This window comes from Lonchura striata, chromosome Z, assembly GCF_050655825.1.
Source record: "Lonchura striata isolate lonStrDom1 chromosome Z, ASM5065582v1, whole genome shotgun sequence".
NCBI lineage: Eukaryota > Metazoa > Chordata > Aves > Passeriformes > Estrildidae > Lonchura > Lonchura striata.
Window position 1 is genome coordinate 40,919,369 of NC_140740.1, and position 20,813 is coordinate 40,940,181.

General features: G+C 45.1%; 1 protein-coding gene across 1 annotated transcript; it reads right to left on the reverse strand.

Annotated features, from left to right (window-relative positions):
* Nucleotides 1–4,234: 4,234 nt before the first annotated feature.
* Nucleotides 4,235–18,517, reverse strand: LOC110475043 (urea transporter 2). The gene is made up of 8 exons (XM_021538891.3): nucleotides 17,056–18,517; nucleotides 15,012–15,201; nucleotides 14,456–14,584; nucleotides 11,517–11,709; nucleotides 9,825–9,972; nucleotides 8,213–8,347; nucleotides 6,211–6,260; nucleotides 4,235–4,929 (listed from the first exon to the last, which is right to left on the reverse strand). The coding sequence occupies exons 1-8, from the start codon at nucleotides 17,216–17,218 to the stop codon at nucleotides 4,660–4,662; spliced, it is 1,278 nt and encodes a 425-aa protein (XP_021394566.2). The 5' UTR covers nucleotides 17,219–18,517; the 3' UTR covers nucleotides 4,235–4,659.
* Between the last annotated feature and the right edge of the window lie 2,296 nt (nucleotides 18,518–20,813).

Genomic DNA, 20,813 nt, shown 5'->3' on the forward strand with positions numbered 1-20,813 from the left:
CACTCAGGAGCTGCTGAATGAGAAGTCAGAGATACCCAAACTCATTACCAGGCAGAACATGGTGGGAGAAACCTTTGCATCCCACAGAGCCATCCCATGTCTTATCCCACCACTGGGATGTGTGAATTCCAGCTGTGGCAACAGTTGTAGGAGTTTGTAAAAGACCCCCTAAGAACTCTAAAATCAACGACAATCAAGGGCTTGTTTTCTGTTTGAGCTACTTCCATCTCCCAAATTAAAACCGACGCAGAGGAAGAGGGAGTGAGGGAACAGCGCTCAGCAAACAGGTTTCCCCCTCAGAGAGGTGATATTTCTGCAACCCTGGCAAATGGGATCTGCAGAAAACCTAAATCATTCTGCAGTGTTGGGCAATATGTCTGTCATTACAGACTGGAGATATCTGGCATGGACAGAGCACAGAGCAACTGTGCTGGACAGTTTTAGGAATTCTTATTCTGAGAAGTTTTGAAATTTTGAGTTTTTCAGCTTTTAGGAAGGCCCTATGTTGCTTGACTGCCCTTCTGGAACAGAGAGCTCTTCTTGGTATTTTCTGGTGCCTGCCGGGATGCTGGCTGGCTCCCTGTGCCAGCAGCCTAGGTGCTGGGGAGAGATGCATACTCTCTCTGTGTATCTGATGATTTCAGGCTCCTGAATCAGTGTAGGTCTGGGAAGAAGAGGTGTCACATTACAGAAGGGCAGAAAAAAAGGACAATATTTATTTTAAGTTCACAGCAATGTTGAATGGAACAGGGAGTAGGGCCCAGACTCTGCTGCAAAGCAGATCTGGTTGCATGAGAGTAGAGTCCAACAGGGAAGCCTCTTCATCAGGCTTTAACCTATCGTGCTTTGTGTGGCCTGTGAGTGCCATGCAGTGTTGCAGATGATAGATAAATATGATTGTTCATAAATAATACAGCTAGGATGAGAACAGTTCTCCCAGCTAGCCGGATGACACCCCTGCCGTCGGATGAGTCCTGGGGTGAAATGGACTGTTCCATCCCACCCCCCAAAAGATGTATGGCTCATCCCACACCTCTGTACTTTCCCCTAAAACATCAGAGTCTGTAACCCCTTTGGCCCATACCTTATCCCAGCCCACCTAGGAGCCCCTGATAAGGGGGCTCCGAGGGGCCACGCGCCCTCTTGGAACCTCTCCCCCACCCTTGGAGCTTCCCCTCTCCTAGACCCTCCTTTTGTCTCTCCCCTGCCCCACCCTCTCAGGCCCGGCCACGTGCTGCACCTGGGAGTACGAGGCAGAACCTTCTGCATTCCCAATAAACCTCTTTCCCCAAGAGCAAACCTCAGAGATCTCTGCCTCCATCCACCCACACCGTGCTGGAGCGTGATATTCCCACAATGCAGTGCTGCAGCCACTTTTCCCCATCACTATTTGGAAGCACAGCACTGGGTTTTCCAGGTCTTCACTTCCCTGGTGTCATCCCATCCTGTTGTAATCTCCCTCTGTGCTGCTCTTTCCATCAGCTCTTGACCCCTGTGAGGAGGCGATTAGGTCTCAAAGAAGATCAGATGATGGAAACCAATTTTAGAGTGGAGAACAGGAAAAAAAATCATTATGGGAAGGGCTGCCAAACACTGACAGGCTGCCCAAGGCAGTGATGGAGCCCCCATTCCTGGAAGATTTAAATGCTGTGTGGATGTGGCAGCTGGGGACATGGGTTAGTGGCAAGTTTAGCAGTGCTGGGAGAATGGTTTAGCAGTTCTGGGAGATGTGATGAATGATTGGACTTGAGTATCTTAGAGGGCTTCTCCAGTCTAAAGGATTCTGTGCTTCTGTGAATCAGGAGGGAAACTCTGTGCTCCAGCAATGAGGATGCTCCAGTGCAGGTGGCAGCGTGGCTCTGACGTCTGCTACAAATGTCCACTGGGAAAGCAAATCCCTTCTCTCCACGTTCCATCTGTGCAGCTTTGCTAATTATTAATGAGGAGTCATTACCAGGTAGCTCATCCTGGAGCCACCAATACCCAATCTAAGACATCTAAGGGCTTGCCCCAGTTTTTCTGTATGAGGCACCTATGTCTATGGGAGAAGAGTTGAGAACCTCCTCTCAAAGAGCAAAGTTGCCTTTTTATTTTTCTTTTACAGGGTATGGAGCAAATGTAAGAGTAATAAAAATAATATTTGAAGCAATAAATGGAACTGCATAGTGTGTATACTATTTTTTACTTTGAGTTGCACTTATAACAGAATTGTCTTAATTCACTGGCTCTCTTGCAATTCCTTCACTTTGCTAAGTCTTTTCTGCTTTTTAATTTTTTAAAGCAAATTTTTAGAAGGTTGGTTTTTTTCATGTGCTATGGCTAGGCCAGGTGTTGGTTTGTATAGGAACATTTATTTCATGCTACTTAAGGAGGAGGCGAGCTGGGTGGAGTGATGGCTCTAACTGTAGAAGAGACTTTTTTTTTATTCTCCTTTAATGGTCATACTTGTTTTATGTTAGATCTCTGGGAGCTGTCGCAAAATTATTAGTTCCACTGAAAATGGTACATTTTTCTTTTTTAATGAATATTTTTATAGAACTCTCTAGGTATCAGACTGCTGGTCTACCACTGATAGCTTCAGTTAGTGCTTTTATTGTCTGCTGTTCCCTTGCAGGAGACACTTGATTTGTCTTGCCTGTTTTCAAGAATTATTAGAACCAGCTATAGTTACTCAAATCTTTTGATTAGCTAGAGACTTAAAAAAGCTGTTTATACTCTATTTTTTATGGAAGGCTTCAACTCCAGAAATTGCTTTACTAATTGATTTCAGGATGGATTTTCTTGTGGTTGAGGAATTAATGCCTGCAGTGTCACTTACATGACAAATCTTTGCCACATTGTGCCTAGGCTTCACTGTTATTTTTAGGAAAACATACAATATACTGGGCATAACTAACTGCAGTTGTGTTTTTTTTTTTTTTTTCACATATATGATACTAGAATTATTTTGTAGTATTTTTTCCAGTAACTTTGCATTTCTACTGTTCGAATGTTTCTCTAATGCTGTGCATGAGCTAAATTAAACTGTTCATGAATAAGCTCTTCTAGTTTCTGTGTGCTTCATATTTCATTGACTGCTGTAGAGAGAAAGTCTTCAGATATTTGTGTGTCGTCTCTTGTATTATTCTGCCTCTCATTGTCTCTCTACAACAGCAGCAACAGGGGGATGTCCCTGATCTTGCAGTTTGCAGTGACCATGGGAGACAGTTTTGGTGCTAGCACTAGTTTGCTGATATTATGGCTCAAAGGATGTCTTAGCAAAGAGGGGAGGAAGTAAGACCTAAATTTTACCAGAATTTATGGAATGGCTTCCCCTGTTTAAAAAAAACAAACATCTGAACATAAACAACGCCATGCTTTTCTCTCCCAGGATGAATTTAGTTTTGGTTGCTGTTTCTAGGGGACATTTAGAGGAGTGGAAGACACTGGTGCTGCTGGATTTTTGGTGATTAAGGCATAAATAATCACATGAGCACCACACAGGCTCACCTTTTTAAAAAGTGGGTTTTGGAGCTGGTATCCCACTGGTTCAAAAATACTCACATGGGTCTGCAAAACAGCCCCACATGATGAGGCAGAGAGGACAGTGTCTGATCTGAGTGTTTGTGGTTGCATAGTTCCTTTGGATTTTAAATCTTCACATCCCTTGGGTCTGTGATTTTAAACTGACCTTGTAGAACAACTCTAGAGTAAGGAAGCCTTTCTATCAGGCTTTCTTCACTGAGGTCTTGGGAAAGGTTCCTGAGAAAATCCTCCTTAGGGCAGTTGGATCTTCCCTGTTGTAGGGACTTTGAGGTGGCATAAAGTGGCAATGGTAACCTTTGACTTGTTAATTTCTCATGGTCTAATGGAAAGGATCTGCTCCTCTATGAAAAGGAGAGAAGGACTCCCCCAAGCAGTAAATGTTTATCCCATTCTTTGCATGAAGTTTTTTTATTTCCCACTGGATGTGTGTAGGGATTCAAACTTGCTATCCTGCAATCAGTAGGAGAGAGAGATCTTCAATTTGCAAGACAAAAAAATATTCAAGGAAAAGCAGAATGTTTGATCATTGCTAGCTAGTCGCTCTTCTAGTCTGATTAAAGCATATATATTCATTGCCTTGGCACTTAATGAGGAGCCAGGAGATGGCACTGAAAGTGCTACAGGATGTGCTCTATAATAATATTTACCTGTGTGTCTTGTAGCTGTTAAGAGGTATTAAATGGGTTAGACATTGATGGCACACAAGAAAGGAAGAGAACAGTCTGTTTATTTCACTTTCAAATATACATGCTCTTAATTTGAAATGCAACTCTTGACTTAGTTCTTACATTATTTATTATTATTAGACACCAACGCCTTCTCAGCACATTTATTTTGTTAAATTACGCATCTGAAATTAAATGCAGCCTCCTGTCAGCTTTAATATTCTTCTGCCTGTTCTTATAATTATTATTGATAAGAGGTGACTTTCTAGTTAACAATCAGTTAACAATCAGATTGATAAGGCAGCTGTTATTATGTTACCTGTTTTGGAAAGCTTAGCTCAAGGGCAAACTGTCATTTCTCCAGAGTGGGATGCTGAATCCACAGCCTGCAGACTGCTGGCAAAAGTGGTGTTTTTGGCTGTGCTGTGCCCAAACTGCCCCCAGGCTGCAGAGTTGTGTGTACCTGCAATCAGTGAGCGTGGTGGCTCTTGGGGGTGCACAGTGGGGTGCCCCCGGTGTTAATTTTTGAGTTGTCAGAGGGTTTCTGCTCCTTTCTCTTCTGCTCTTCCCTCCTGCTCTCCGAGGCCCTTCTCCGCATTCTCAGGTAGTAGATCCGGTTGGCTTCTGGGTGGGTGACTTTGCAGAGGGGCATTTTGTAGATGGCTGGGTTTTCTGAGGTTATCAGCAGGAAGAGCAGCGCGGAGAGGCAGAAAGGCCAGGTGCACACTGGCAGCCCGAGCTGGCAGGGGACAGAAAAGACACAAAAAAAGTGTTACTTTGGTACTTTTTGGTCTCTGTGCTTTTGTCTGCCTGTGGCTAAACTCTTGCATTTGGGAAGCTGGGAGTGCCTTGATTCCCCTGAAGGCACAGTGGCTACCAAATGCTGCTTCAGCTGGCCACACAGAGGTCTGCTTTCCAGCTGAGTGTGTGGGGCTGCACAAAGCATCTGACACTGCAGACCTCAGTCCTGTCAGAAGCACAACTTCAATACTGATGCTGGATGGAACCTTGTACCAGCATTGAAGCAATTGAATCAGGCTCCAGAGCTCTGATCACTGCAATGAAAGGCAAGACACCCAGTTCACACGTGAACACCTGAATTCTCTAACAGAAGAGCTAAATTCTATCCTCTCTGATCTTCAAAATATGTATGGAGAGTATTATTCACGCATATTCACTCTCCCCAGTGACAATATGACATTAGCACCACATCCAACCTTCAGCCCTCTCTGTTCCCCTACTCCGGACCTGAATTGAGGTCTTCCAAAAGCAAGATCACAGGGATAAAAAGTGGATGTCCTTTTTCCTGATGCCTCCCAAAAGCAGGTGTGCTTAAAGCATCCCATATGCAGGGACCCACATGGTACTGAGAAGATGCCAGATGAAAATGCTCAGTGCATGAAGCTGCTAGTTCTAAAATTTTTTTCTTTTAAGTTAGTAAATAAATTTAATTAAAATATGGCTTTGCTTTAATCTCTCAGATCTTAAAGAAGAAACAGACATTTCTTCTTCAGTCTTCGTTTCTTTCTTGATTTGTCCAAATATAATAATTTTGTACTTAAGAGAACAGTCTCCCCCTCATTTTAGTTCTCATACCCAGTTCAAACTTCAGTAATATCTGTGGGCAGGGTTTGAGAAAAACCTTGAATGAAGAAAATGAAAATTTAGATAATTTGGAATTGCTGAAAGATAATGTTCAACTAAGTATTTAATCTCAAACCATATGCTGTTACTGGTACTCACATATACGTGCACAACCCTGTTGTGGATAACATGATCCAAAGATCTTTGAAATTTTATTATCAGATATAAAGTCTTCAGAGGCACAATTCAACTGACACAGGGTTTGTACAAGACCTGCCAACTGGCTTCAACATTCTCATTTCAATGTTGTCAAAGCTGACATGGAGAATTTTGAGGCATTTCCTTAACATTATATCTGAACAAATCAAGATGCAATTAAACAAAAACAAACAAACAAAACAAAACACTCAGGTAAAACACAAACCCCCACACTTACCACAGAGAGGGCATTAGCAAGAGCTGCTCCGGAGTAGGCACAAAATAATGCTGAGAAGAGAAGACCAAAGAACGCTCACTATGGGGAAAATATTGTTAAATTCTCAAAAAATATAAATTCAAAAATATGAATTGTCCAGCAAAATATCCTCCCAGCTACCTAATGTGAGGCTCACTGCTAGAATTCAAGTTAGTTGAAATGTCCCAAGAGAAAATGTCCTCAAGTTGCACCAGGGGAGATTTAGGTTGAGTATTAGGGAAAAATTTCTTTACAGAAAGGGTAGTCCAGCCTTGGCACAGCTGTCCAGGGCAGTGGTGGAGTCCTCATCCCTGGAGGGATTAACAGCTGTGTGGTTTGGAAGCTGGGGACATGAATCAGTGGTGGCTTTGGCAGTGCTGGGGGCATGGTTGGATTGATGGTGTTGGAGGTATTTTCGAACACAAATTATTCTGTGACTATATTTTGTCCTATCTGCTCTGTAGAGATGGATGGTAAGAGAAGAACATGGTTTTGTCAAGACGAAGTGATGCTGGCATTTCTTTTATTTTTAATTTATTTTTATTTGGCACAACCTGACCCACATGCAGTGGGAATTGCAGAAATTCTCCAGCAGGGCTGGACTTCAGAAATACTCTGCCCTGTGGCTTCACACCACAACCAGTTGCCAAGGAGTCTCTTTGTCCCAGTTTGACAGGGATGGCCAAACAGGAGGCAAGGCATGCAAAGATTAAATAAAGGAAGGAAAAGCTACTGAGAATCCCAGAAACTGTGCTCAGGACACTGAGATAAAGATAACTGGAGCCTGGGCATATATTCACAGGAATGTCTTAACTAGGAAATTTCTTAAACTCTTCCTACAGTGCCTGGTTTTGGCTGCTGTTGGATGAGGGGTCTTTGGGTGGATGGATTTGAAACTGACCTGGTGCAACAGCTCCCTTCTTATGACACATTTCCCCCAGTGATACATATAATCATCAAAAGGCTTCTTCTATGAGTCTGTTGAGTTGCTAGTTGGCTAAACATGCTCATGGATTAATTGTGCTCATTCCACAAACAGTGCTTCCACCCTTTCTAGATGTTTCCATATTATCAGGGTCTAACACTCTTATCTCTGTCCTTGCACAATCAAACCCAATGCTGATGCCACCAGAGAAACAGGTCTTGCCACGGTAGCTACTTTAGGGACAGACAGAGTAATGGCTGGCTCTAAACCTGTGCTCCTGTCTTAGGCTGGAAATGCAAGATGTGTCTGGGGGTGTGTGTTCTATTGCCATCTGTTAGAGGTGAGGTAGTTATCTTCTGTTAATTGGGCCACCTGTTAAAACAGATGGGGCAGGGTTTTTTTAATCTCTTCTACAACCAATCCTCCCTCCAGGAGATATCTTTTGTTCATGGGCCAGTGAGTGTCACTGCATGAGAAAATTCCATCATCTCATGGGGAGATGTTCCACCCAGGGGGAGGAGCCAAGCATACCTGCCTGGATAGAATCTGACTTTTGGAACTCCACAGCAGCCTTTTCCCACTGCATTCCCAGAGGAGCAGCTTTCTTCTCTGCAGGATTCCCAGAACAAGACCAGGCCCCACCACTGGAGCTTCAGAGGAAAACTCCACCCTTCTCCAGGATCCCTGCTCCACCAGAACCACAGCTGGCACTGCAGGAGGGCTGCAGCCACCATTTAATGGGACTGCTGCCACCACCCTGACCAACAGGGTATCAGGGCCTGTTCTGACTCTGTCAGTGTTGTTTTGTATTACTGCATTTTAATTATTTTTTTTTAATTTAATTTTTCCCTAATAAAGAACTGTTATTCCTGCTCCCATATCTTTACCTGAGAGCCCTCTAATTTCAAAATTATAATAATTTGGAAGGAGAGGGTTTCCATTTTCCATTTCAATTTCAGCCTTCCTTAGAGGACACCTGTCTTTCCAAACCAGGACAGCTCCTCATAAGCTGCCCACCTGCACAAATTTTTGCCTTCACTTTATGTAAATAATACTCACCACAGGCAAGTGAGAGCAAATGTGTCTGCCAGGTCAGGGCGTAGAACATGCCCCCGATGGCAATGCAGGCCAGGGCACAGTTGTAGTTGTGCAAGCCAAGGTAGATGCTGTCAAACGGGGATGCAATGCTCAGAGCTGCAGGACAAAGGCAAGGCTGTGAGGTCAGGTGTGAGAGGAACCTGCAGGAGGAATCTGTCATCTCTTTCTCATAACATCAAGATGGGTTTGTCTGTTCTCACACATGCACATTCAGAAAAAGGAGGATGTCAAAGGAGGCTCATTGTTTTGGAGCTCTGATAATGTCCCTGCGGTGGAATTTGGCTCAGTCTCAAAGGTTCAATTCAGACAAACTTACTTGTATTCACTGAGTGTGTTATATCCACACACACAGGTGGAAGATCCAGCCATTGTGGGAAAACCTTCTCACCCGGGCATTCTCCTTGCAGAAAACTGTGCTCACACACACTGTTTAAACCTCACATATATCCTAATTTTGAATATCAGAGGCACAATTGCATGTCTTTTGTGTGTGCAAGTAGACTTTTCAAATTTTCCTAGCAATCTTTGTGAGATATGGTCTAGTTACTAGAGGTGGTCACTTCACCCGTGCAGTGGAAATTCTTCACGAGGATGGGAGCTGGGGGTCTGCCCCAAATCTGACCTCTTAGAAACTTCTGCAGCATTTCTCACAGGCTTCAGGAGTACCAGTGAAAAGCAGAGCTCAATATGTAGTGCACAAACCACTTTCCTGGCACTTGTCATATTAATACATTTCTTTCTATATTGTCCTGATCTGTCTCTGTTTTATCACCTTATGTTTGTCCCCAGAAACTTTCCCCTGTCCTTTCCTTTCTAGACTGAATATCACACCTCTACAAGACCTGCCATATGTTTTTAGCCATACAAATTGTGGACAGTTTTATTTAAAAACATGAATATAAGACAGCTACATCTTGCACAAAGTGCTTCAGAGAACAGAGGACTTGATGAATCACTGCCTTTTCTAAGGAATCAGACTACACTTATTCTGTCATCTGTGTTTATTAACACTGGTCTCTTAAGTGGCATTCATGTTGTCTAATCTCTAGGGTCTGCTTCGTGTCTCTCTGTGTTGTTTCTCTCTGGCTAGTGGAGACACAGGACATTTTAGTGGCATTCATTTTGTTATTTTGAGAAATCCACAGCAGGACTGAGCAAACTGCATCCCACAAAAGTGTTTATCTTCCTTGGCTGATTAGTTCTGAGGCAGACCTTTGCTTGTGGTTGTCATTTAAAGCAATTGTGGCTGCAAGAAATCAGTTGTAAAAGACTTTTCCAGATTTTCGCATGATCTCCATGGGATTTATCACATCCAGTGGCTAGAGGGTTAAGTAAGGTGGAACTAACCAGCTGGCTGAGTTACAAATTTAACAAAAAATGTGAAATTTAAACAAAACCTGCTTCTTCTCTTGTCTGCACTGTGTTGTGACCTTTACTAAGAGATTTCAAATTTGGAGATAGTTTGAAAAATGAGAGTGGTGTCCCAACTACTGCCAAGCGGATGCAACTGGACAGAATCTAGCTTGGATCAAGATGCCTTGGTTGCAAAAATAACTTAATCAGTATTTCTTACCTGCAAACATCCCCACGGCTGATCCAATTGCAGCATGTAAACAAATCAGTGGGGAGGAGATGAGCAGAGCCACAAGGAAAATGCCTCCAGTCCAGGGGTTTCCACAACCATACACTTGTCCAATCCCAACTGGGATGGATTGTAAGAGCTGCAGCAGATGGCAGAAAACAGCTTGTTATTTATTGTCTTTCTGTGCCCTGAGGGACACAGCAGTCTTTTTGTCCAAGCTATTGTCTGAAAAGGGAAGGAAGAAATCCTGGCATTGAGCTGGACTCTGAGCACCTCATAGAATCCCAGAATGGTTTGAATTGGAAGGGACTTTAGATCACCTAGTTCCACCCCCTGCCATGGGCAGGGACACGTTCCACTATCCCAGGTTGATACAAGCCCCATCCAGCCTGGCCTGGGACACTGCCAGGGATCCAGGCCAGCCACAGGTGCTCTGAGCACCCAGGGTCTCTCCACTCTCACAGGGGAGAGTTATTTTCCCAGTATCTAATCTAAAGTTATTCTCTTTCAAATTGAAGCCATTTCTCCTCAGGGGAATAGCTTTAAATGTCCCTCCAGGCTCTTTTAAGTAGTTTCCCTCCATCTTTCCTACACAATCCCTCCTGGTATTGGAAGGCCTTAGTTATGTCATCCCAAAGCCTTCTTTTCCAGGCTGAATAAACCCAGTTTTCCAAGCCTTTTCTTATAAAAGATGTGCTCCATCCCTCTGATCACCTTGGTGCCTCCTCTGGTCTGGCTCCAGCAGCTCCACGTCCTTGTGCTGTTGGAGCCAGGGCTGGGGCAGCAGGTGGGGTCTCAGCTGAGCTCAGGGGCAGAGGGGCAGAATCCCCCCTGCCCTGCTGCCCACGCTGGGGGATCAGCCCAGGGCAGGGGGGGTTCAGGCTGGGGTGGGTCCAGCTCTCACCCACAGCATCCCCAGGTCCTTCTCCCAGGGCTGCTCCCTCTGCTCATCCCCAGCCTGGGTTGATCCTGGGGGCTGCCCTGGCCCAGCTGTAGCCCCAGCACTTGGTCTTGTTAAGCCTCATGAGAGGGCCCCTTCTCCAGCCTGTCCAGGTCCCTCTGGATGTCATCCCATCTTCCAGGTGTGCCAGCTGCACCTCTCAGCTTGGTGCCATGTGCAAATCTGCTGAGGTGCCCTGGATCCCTCTGTCTGTGTCATTAATGAAGATATTCAATAACATTGGTGCCCAGATGGACCCCTGAGGGACCATCTGGGATGCAAGCCATTGACCATAACCCTCTGGATCAGTTACTCTGTTCTACTTTGGGAAGGTGACCCTCCAGAACTAGAGCTAGGCATGAGGGGACTGGGTATAAATGAGTTTCTGTCACTTTGAAACCCTGATTTTTCCTCTGAATTTTCATATTGCTACTGACATTGTTGCTGATGTTTTTTTAACCTGGTCAGGAGGAGGTCATATCCAGATGTGTGCTGGATGTACACTCCAGACTAGTTTTGGGACAACACACTGAGGAGAATGAGAGTCTCAGGTGCTCTGCTCCATCAGGCTCCACCAGCGTTTCTGCTGGATCAACCAGGCCTGTCCCTGGGGATTATGTGGCACTGAACCAGCCCATGTACTTTTGTGAATTCTGACCCACGTAAAAGTGCCACCCAGAGGTGAACACCTTCATGCTCACCTTTTCAGTGAAATACCATAAACCTGTTGGTACGAAGCTTACCAGGGGCACATTGATGTCAGACCAGGTGATATTGGGCACTGCAGCTACCGGTTTGATGAGGGTTGTGGGAAAGAAGGGATTGTAGTGTCCTGTGGCTGCCAGGTACAGGGTCACTGCAGTGTTGAAGGGCAGAGTGAAAACAGGAATGTCCCATTTGCTGAAGATGGATCCCAAAGCACTGGACAGTACTGGGCTGAGAACAGGAGAATAAATAGAATTATTACTTATTCATCACAATATATAGTGGTGAGACAGCCTGCCTCTTTGGTCACAAAATGACAATTTTGGCAAATAAAGGCCAATACAGTTCCTTGTAGCAACACCAGGAGCAACACCAGGTGGTGAATAGCTTAATATCTTAATCTCCATCAAACAAAGAGTTGTCAAAAACTGTTCATCTTACTGAAAAAAATAATGTCACATCCATGTATACATCCAATATGTCATCTGGGCATGGACAAAGGTAATCTGACTTACTATTCAGTTTAAAATTTGAACAAAAAAGCTGAAAAGAAAATTTTGGGAATGTCATGTGAAGAACTGGGGAGAACTTTAGCTGATCTAAAAAAGCTGCTACCTTGAGGAGGCAGGAGGGAGTTGGAAATTACCCAATTTGCTCTTTTTTGGCTTTGTTTTGTTCTTGTTTAAACAGTTTGAAGGGTATCAGGAGATGGGTCTGGAAGAGAAATAAAGCAGAAGAAGTGATCAAAGGCAGTGGAAAATCTTCCATTAAGAAAGATAAAATATTTACTATGTTGGACACTATTTCTGGGAACTAAGAGGCCCAACAGAGTGTAAGATGAAATCACCACTGTAGCAGAGCTGGGAAAGGCGTTGGTACTAGACTTCACTCAGACCTTGACTGATGTAATTTTGTGCTGCCCAGGTACCATCTGAAATCATACACAGTTTACTGAAAACTGAGACTTGTTTTTAAATAGCTTGATTGAATATTTTTAGCATGCAAAGTATTTGGGGTGAGAGTCAACTTAGAGTCAAAACACAAAAACTGTGTAAACCTTGAAATACCATGGCCTTTCCCAAAGTTCTTGTTTGTAGAACCTGGTATATAACATTTGTTTGATCTGCTTTCCTCACAACATTTCCAGACTCCCTGATTTCCACTTGAAGTGTGTGTCCTACATGAAGAACTTTATGGGAGCATGTTGGCAAGGTAAAATCTGATTTTTATGGGCCCCAGACAGCTCAAGGAAGAGAAGAAATGACCAGTCCTTTGTGCAAATGGCCAGTGTTCTCCTTCCAGCTGAGCTCTTCTGCTACACGTGAGCTGAACAGCTCTTATGGTCTACTCCAGGTAGCAGTGACCATTACAGTGCATAAAAAAAAATCAATTTAAAGAATTTAAGTTTTTCAAGGAACTGGATTTGAGCCCTAGAAGCTGGTTATAAAAAAAAAACCCAACTCCATCCAAGTTATTTGGTATTTCAAAAGCAACATCTTGTGTCCTGCTGTACAGATACTATCAGTGGGGAAAATGCTTTGTTCTCCCTGTGTAATCTCAGATGAAGACTAACTTTTTTTTGACAAGTTTGTTTCCCAAAGGAGTTTACAGATTTCCTGGCTTGCAGCTGTAGGGAAAAAAAACAAACCCAGTACTTCAATGAAAATGGTGTCCTAATTTCTGTGCTTAAATACAAAGCTTCTGTCACTTACACATCTTGTCAGGAAAAAAGAAAACAGTTAAATAAATGCTGACTTCTAAAGCTGAAAGTCAAAGTATCGGTTAAAAAAATCACTGAAGTGTCTGATTTTAAAATATTTCAGCTCTACCCTCAAGACTTGTGAACTAAACAATGAAGAAAATTTTGAACAAAAGGCCTCAAGGAATTCTGGCAGATAAGACAAATGAAACATTCTTGCAACATGCGCTGGGTTTTGAGAGATTGTTATAAAATGACCTTTGCTGAGAATGACTACAGAAATGAAATATAAAACAAATCTGATCTTAAAAGCAGTGAAAATCCAATAATGGCTTGCATCTTACTGCTTACAGTGATAAAATGTGACTATTAAATTAATTTCAGTTAAGGCTGTTAAACAGATTCTGTAGTGCTGTTCAGATCTATGTTTAAAAAGGGCAAAATTTAATCCTGGACAGATATGGCCTGTCCTTTGGAGCTACTTGGAGGAATTAATTTTGCTCATGACTGGTTGCACATCTGAGAAGGAGAATTCAGCCCCAGAATGAGCACAGGGCTGATGAGGAAGAAGCGTTGTGGTGTTGGGTGGAATGACCTCCAGCCCGTGCCTGTCCTGCTGCTGAGGACCATTTTCAGAGGGCTGGGGTGGGGCTGCTTTGCCTGTGTGCTATAATCAGTGTTTCTGTGCTCTCAGCTCCTACCCCCACGTCCCCCATGAGCTCTGCACCCTCCAGTGCTATCAGGTCCGGGGTCATGGTGCAGGGCAGAGGCGGTCTCCATGTGCCTAAGCTGTTTGCAGCCAGACCCATCCTTTGGGAATTGTCCATAGGAGGAGTGATGCCTCAGGTTTTAGCTTTTATATTCAGGCTCTGTAGTGCTTTAGTGTGTACTTCTGAGTTTCATATTAGGGGATAATGAGTTTTCTTCACAGAGCAGGGAGACAAAATTCATTCTCTAGCTGGGGACCAAGGACAAATGATCCAAATCTCAGGCCCAAGAGCATAAACAGTGGACTGAAGAGAGAAAAACAAGATGGGACTTGGACAATTAACTCCAATATGCAAATGGCCCAGAACTTATAAAAGTGTGAGACCCCGTGACCAGCCGTCCATTTTGTGACCATTTTGGTTCATCTTGGGTGTAGCCCTGGATGGGCTCTTGTGCTGCCCAAGGTGTATCCATGGAGGCCTTTTAATAAATCCCTACTTTATTCTTTAACTCTGTCCGGTCTCTGTTCCAGGTCAGCCTTCAGATGGCATCCGGAGCAGTGGCACTTACCAGGCCATGGAAATCACTGCCACAGGGGGCAGAAGCCACCAGTAGTAATCCCCTTTGTCAGAGTAGACGGCCATCAGCAGGCCCACCAGCATCCCATTGTAGCCGTGCAGCCCAGCTGCAATGGATGACCTGTGATGGAAACAACCGTGAGGCAGAAAGCTTTGCTGAAGGCAGCCCATCACTGGGACCCACAGAAATGCAATTTGTAGGCGTCCTGCCCCTGGCGAGGGTGTGAAAAAGCGGTGAGATTACTGATGTACTGCACTAGTGTGTGGAAGTGGAAAGTCTGGCAACTGCTGGATGATGGATGATGGAGGGGGATCCTTGTGACTCAAAGGACCTACATGGTTGTGAGGATGGCTGTCAGGGAGAAAGAACTCTGTGTTTTCAGGAAGATAGACAGCCACAGGGACAGGCCAGCTCTTCTTGGGCCACAACTCTGTCCTTGTCTGAATGTTCTGTCTCTAACAAGGTGAACTGACCCATCAATGAGCTTCAACTGATATCACAACCATCAATTTTTATTAAGTGCACGATGACCTGAGGTGCCACCTACCTGTCCTGGCTGAGGGCCAGTGCAGTTAACGTGGACACAGTGGTTCCAGTGCAGCCCGTGAGCATCCACCAGGGGCTCTGGATGAAAAGCCCCACTAAAATGATCAACCCGCTGAGAGGGTTGTTGACAAACATCACCTGAGAGGTCCCTCGCAAAATCCAGTCCACCAGCTGAACCACGAAGGGCTTGTCTGGAGGAGATCAAGGCAAAACACTGTTGAAAAGGCATCATTTTAGCAAAGCACAATCTCTGCAGACCCTTTCTGGGCACAGAACAGAGGTGAAATATTAACAGATCTGTAAAACAGGTCTCTGATTGATTGTTGTCTCTGCATATTGTGCATCTGGCCCTTGAGAACTAATAGGGATGTCCTGGGCACTGCTATAAAATTGATGGAGGGGCAGACAAACAAGTGATTTATTTATGGTGGTCAGAGAATAGTCAAAGGATTATTTGCATGGTAGATCATTTTAGATTCAAAAAGAGACAGACTCTTTTTGTGTATAATTCAAATGAAGAGGAGGACTATGAAAGTATTTTGTAAGTCTATAGGGAAATATGAAAAGGAAGTGATTTTGCTGTTTTAGGAAGAAAATCAACAAACCTGAACATGGAGGTATGGTGTATATACGAAATGGGGGTCAAAGGTTTCTAAAAAGCATTTTGAGAGCTAAAGAACATGAATTAGAAAACAGTAATTATAGCTTGGACAGTACTCAGGGCAAAGAAGCATTTCCAGAGGACAAAGAGTTATTGCTCTTTGGAGAAGGTTATTGAACCTGGACAGAGTAAACAGACACCAAGCACAGATACCTCAGGTGAGTGCAGGGATGAAGGCACTGCAATAACGTATTGCTACTTGTTCTCCTACTGCAAATTTACTTGAGGTTTTCTTCTGCCTCTCTTCTGGGAAAATTGCAACAATTTCTGAACTGCTGTGTGTTATTATAGGGTGATGCAAGGAGGCTGGATGGGAAAAGGGAGCTGCTTCCATGTACACAATGTTCAGATGTTCTTACAATATGCATATGCAGCTTTTATCTTCAAGATTTGAAATTAATAATATGAATTTGAGTGTTCATTAGATCCAGTTTAAGGTGCCAGGGTATTTTCTGAATATGGGCAATGACTTATTCTTAAGAATTCCTTCCAGGCGGGGTTAAAGAGTTGGAACAAGGAGAAGGAGGAGAAGGAAGGGGCTCCTTCCAGGCTTGTCTGAACTAATTTAGCATTTGGTGTTGAGCTATGCAACAGGTCTCAGCAATACACTTCGTTTCAGACACAGGTATTAGGTGTAAAAATTCAAATATAACCAAAGGACAGTGGCCAAAGCTTTCCAGAACACTGAGTAAGAAAAGCTGTTGACAAAACATGGACCACTGGAGTAAAGAGAAAGCAGGAGGAGATATTTCCCTGTGTGTGGGGATCACACTGGTCTGGCTTCCTATTTCTCTTCCACTGGTGGAGGTGTACTGCTAACAGCCCTCACCTTGACAGAGGATCCACAGTCTTACACAACCTCTCCAACCCTCATCCCCAGTAATTTTGGGTAGCTTAGACTGTCTGCTCATGCATTGCTCCTGTCTGGACAGTGAACCTTTGAGATCAGTCCTGGCTTCTATCTTTTGGCATTGTAACACCCTCTCAGTGCTTATTGCTCCCCCAAGGCTGGGAACTCAAGAGCCTTTGCCCCTAGCAGGATGCAGTTCCCCATCATCAGCCCACAGATGGATGAGAGACAGTGGCTGATCCAAGTTACAAAGGAGACTCAACCCCCAGCCCTGCCATGTGATTCTGGGTGCTGCTCTGTGAGACGTGATGCTAATGACATGTAACTGATTGAATGTGCCGAATTTTGCCTGCTGCCATAGTGATGGCCACAGGATGCAGTGCGACTGTCTTCCTGAGAGTGAGATAATTAAAAGGCCAAAGTTTGCAATAAGCTTGGACCATGCTACCCGTGCTCTGCCTCAGGGGGTGAAACACACTTCACTGGAAGTACTGATGGTAATATGGATTTTCCCAAAAACATCCTTCTGCTTACTTTTCATCCACTCTCCATATTCGTTCATTTCTCCTGTGAGATACCCAAAACTATGGTGGATCCAGTTTCCATTTCTCCACAGTGGGTCCTGGGCTCTTGGCATCTCCTTGTACAGCTCCCTCTTGTTGGGATGTTCAGTCACAACAATCTCGCTGAGCTCCATCCTCTTTTGGTGATGGTAAAGGGTAACTGTAAATCACAGAGACAGAAAAATCTTAGACAAACCTTTTGGGTTGGGCTCTGACAACCTCCAGAACCCAGTGGTGATATCTTTTATCAAAGATGGGGTGTTTATGGAGAAAGGATCTACTGGATCCATGGCTGGGAGTGGTGTGTGCTGCAGTGGTGTCTCTCTCAGGGATGGGGACCAGGCAGTGCCCTGCTGCTGTCAAGGGGCTGTGGCACAGACACGGAGCTGCAGGGGGAAAGAGAGACGTGGCATGGGTGCCTTGTAGCATCCCACCCTCACTCCAGTTCCTGATGCAGCCTGTGACAAGCTGCTGGTTGGATATGAGACATGACATTAACCAAAAAACTGATTAGCACATGTGTGCTGACCATGCCTGGCTGAGTGCAGCTACAAGTGAGTGGCAGGTGCTGAGAAGGGAGCCTGCTGAACTTTGTCCAGCAGTGAGCTGGAGGCAAGCAGTGCAAATTTCCAGGACAGCAGCAGAGAGTAGGGGATAAGAAAATACAAGAGGAGAGGCTGAAGTGTGTGTCCTTTTTGATGATGTGAGTTGGTGCTTTTGTATATCACCAGGAATCTATGATGTTCCTCGTTCCACATCTGCCTTTGATAGACTAGCAGGAGCAACCTGGGGTAGCATCAAAACACTGCACAGAAATCAGCATCTACATGTGGGTTTTGACAAGGACAGGAGCATTGGCTCAGGGCTGTGTGCTCTTTAGTCAGCAGGTGAATATTCATCAGGAGTAGGGGTTTATTAATTTTCCAATTACAGCTGTGGGGCTTTACTCATTAAAAAGTCTGTTACCATATGAACATTAGAGGCAAAAATACACAAATACACTGCATTGCAGCATGGTGAGCTACACTGCAGGTTACACCCTCAAAATTTCATCTCTGCTGCCTGAGGGAGCCTGGCATCAGCTGTGGGATTTGCTCTGGTGATTTTGATATAGGGTGGCTGAGTTTCTTCTAGGTGTTGCCCCGAAGCAGACTGGGCAGTGAAAGGCTTGCCCCCTGTTTTGTGGAATATGGGCACCATCTTCCGGTGGGAGCCTGTTTGTGGGCGGCTCAGAGAGACTGTCTGTCAGCGTGGCAGCCTGCAGCAGCCGCAGGGAGGGATGCTCGGCTGCAGGAAGGGCTGCTTTGCAGAGAGGAGCACTGGCGGGAAAATAGCAAAAATACCTGTGGCTCTAAATGCCCTCAGAAGAAAGTCCTTGAGCAACAGAAGCTGCTTTCCCGCCCCCCGGCAGCGCGCTGCGGAGCGCAGCCCTGCGCACGGCCTGCGCGGTGCCTGCTCCCCAGTGCTCGGGCTCTCTCTGCCGGCGGCTCTTCCCCGCGGCAGGCTTGGGGTGACCCGCACCATCGCCCGCAAGAGAGCCTGTTGTGTGGGGCCGTACTAACAAAGCCTGAGCATCGCTCGGTTTGTTTGAGCCTAACGAGGGGAGGATTATACAAGGTATTAAATGGGCAAAAAAAAAAAACCCACAAAAAACCCATAAAAAACTAAACCAACACAAAACAAAAACCCCTTGTGGTTGTGCTAGGAATAGATGCCTGCAAACCTTGATAATTGGGATGGGAAGGAACCTAAAAGCCCATCCTATTCCACCCCCAGCCATGGGCAGGGACACCTTCCACTAGCCCTGGTGGCTCCAAGCCCTGTCGAAACTGGTCTTGGGCATTGCCAGGGATCCAGGGGCAGACACAGCTGCTCTGGGCACCCTGTGCCATAGTCTCACAGCCAAGACTTTTCTCCCTTACATCTAACCTAAGGCTCCCCTGTTTTAGTTTAAAATCATTCCCCTTTGTTTTGTCCCTCTCTGCCTTGTCCCCAGTCCCTCTGCAGCTCTCCTGGAGCCCCTTGAGGCTCTGGCAGGGGCTCTGAGCTCTCCCTGGAGCCTTCTCTTGTGCAGGTGAACAGCCCCAGCTCTGCCAGGCTGGCTCCAGAGCAGAGGGGCTCCAGCCTTTGCCCAGGGGTGTTTCACTGGGTTGATAAGAGGGAGGTTTTGACGGTCTGCAAAGCTGTGCTCAGTGCAGGAACAAACAAGGAGCAAAAGAAGAGAGAGGGCGTGGTTTTATTATCCCACTGTATTTTCTGATCTGTGATCTCATTCTGTCCAGAAGCTGCGTCCAGTTCCTGGTTTCAATTTAAGGCATGCTTGGTGGCTGCCATTTTTGGCTATTCCTTGTGGCTAGCCAGGAAGACTTTGATTTAGGAATCAGAGAGTTGGAGTTCCCCTTCTCCTCTCACGTGTCCTCTAGGCTGAGGGAATTTGCATGATTAGCTATAGGGAATTTACGTCCCTCTGAAGAAGGAAGAGACCAAATCCTACTGGGAAACCAGATATTTGTTCCTGGTTATATCCCATGAGCACTGGGGCTTTGTAAAATGCATAATTTCCTTGGGTGTAGCTTTGGGTGCTTTCAGGTGGAAGTCAGGGCATCTGAGCCCACAGCTGCCAACAGAAAGTTCCTGATGTTCCCATAGACAGCTCAACCTGGGTGCTCCAGTGAGGCACCCAATAATTTTTGGGAGGGACGCAGGGTCAACAGCACAAGCAGAGAAGAGATTCCAGGCCAGCACTGGCTGTCACTGAGGTTGCTTTCCCTACAGAGGTTCACAGCCATATTTAGCAACTGATCTGCTAACAGAGGTAATTCTCTAGTGTACACTGGGACAGATTGCCCAGGGCAGTGGTGGAATCACCATCCCTGAAAGTGATCAAAAGCTGTGTGAATGTGGCACCTGGGGACATGCGTTAGTGGTGGCCTTGGCAGTGCTGGGTTATTGTTGGATTTGATGGTGTTAGAGCACTTTTCCAACTTAAACAATTCTATGCTTCTGTGATCCTATTCCATTTTGTCTGCTTTATTATTTGCTCATGTTCTCCCTGTAGTGCTTTCCAAAGGATTTCAAGAGCTGAGGTGGGCTCAGAGAGCTGCTCTGGATCCATGTAAAGGAGACAGGAACATGTCTTACAGTCTTGAAGTTTTAGGGATGCATCAGTGAAGAAAGGTGAGTGGTGACTTTGCTGTGACCATGAACTGTGCAGTACATCTTTTACCAAGCCAAAGGGCTGTGTCTAGGTCATAACAGCACATTAAAAGCTTATGCTCAATTCAAACCCCACCAGGAAAAATTACTTGGGAGTTTTACAAAGCAGAAACATGATTTCAGAGCTCCTTACAAGGCTGCAGAGCTCAATTCCCTCTGAAATGGAGATGTGGGATGTGTGTATTTTTAAAATTCTTGTCTTGCTCACATAATTTAACTGTCAGGGGTTAAGGGCAATGTCACCATATGAGACCCCTTTGCAGTCAGTTCCTCTCTGTAGGGAGAAATTAATATCTCCAGAGAATGATTGGGATCTCTTTTTCCTAATATACCTAGCTGAGTTGTGGAAAAGGAAAAAAAAAAACCAAGGGTGTTCTGCCTCTCTTTTTCACTGGCTGCATAGGGAGCCTGGTGGCTGAGCTTTTGGAGGTCTGTTTGCAGGCAATAAAAGTTCCAGCCTAAGAGACTTTGCCAAGGTCAACCTTGAAGATTTTGGAAATGGGATCTGTAGTC

Bases quoted from the DNA above. Each gene is read 5' to 3' on its own strand.
- LOC110475043 (XM_021538891.3), bottom strand. From the start codon at position 17,218: ATGGAGCTCAGCGAGATTGTTGTGACTGAACATCCCAACAAGAGGGAG. The intron at 9,973-11,516 runs GTAAGCTTCGTA...CATCTGCTGCAG, and splicing joins CTGACATCAATGTGCCCCTG to CTCTTACAATCCATCCCAGT. The intron at 8,348-9,824 runs GTAAGAAATACT...TTTGTCCTGCAG, and splicing joins AGCCGTGGGGATGTTTGCAG to CTCTGAGCATTGCATCCCCG.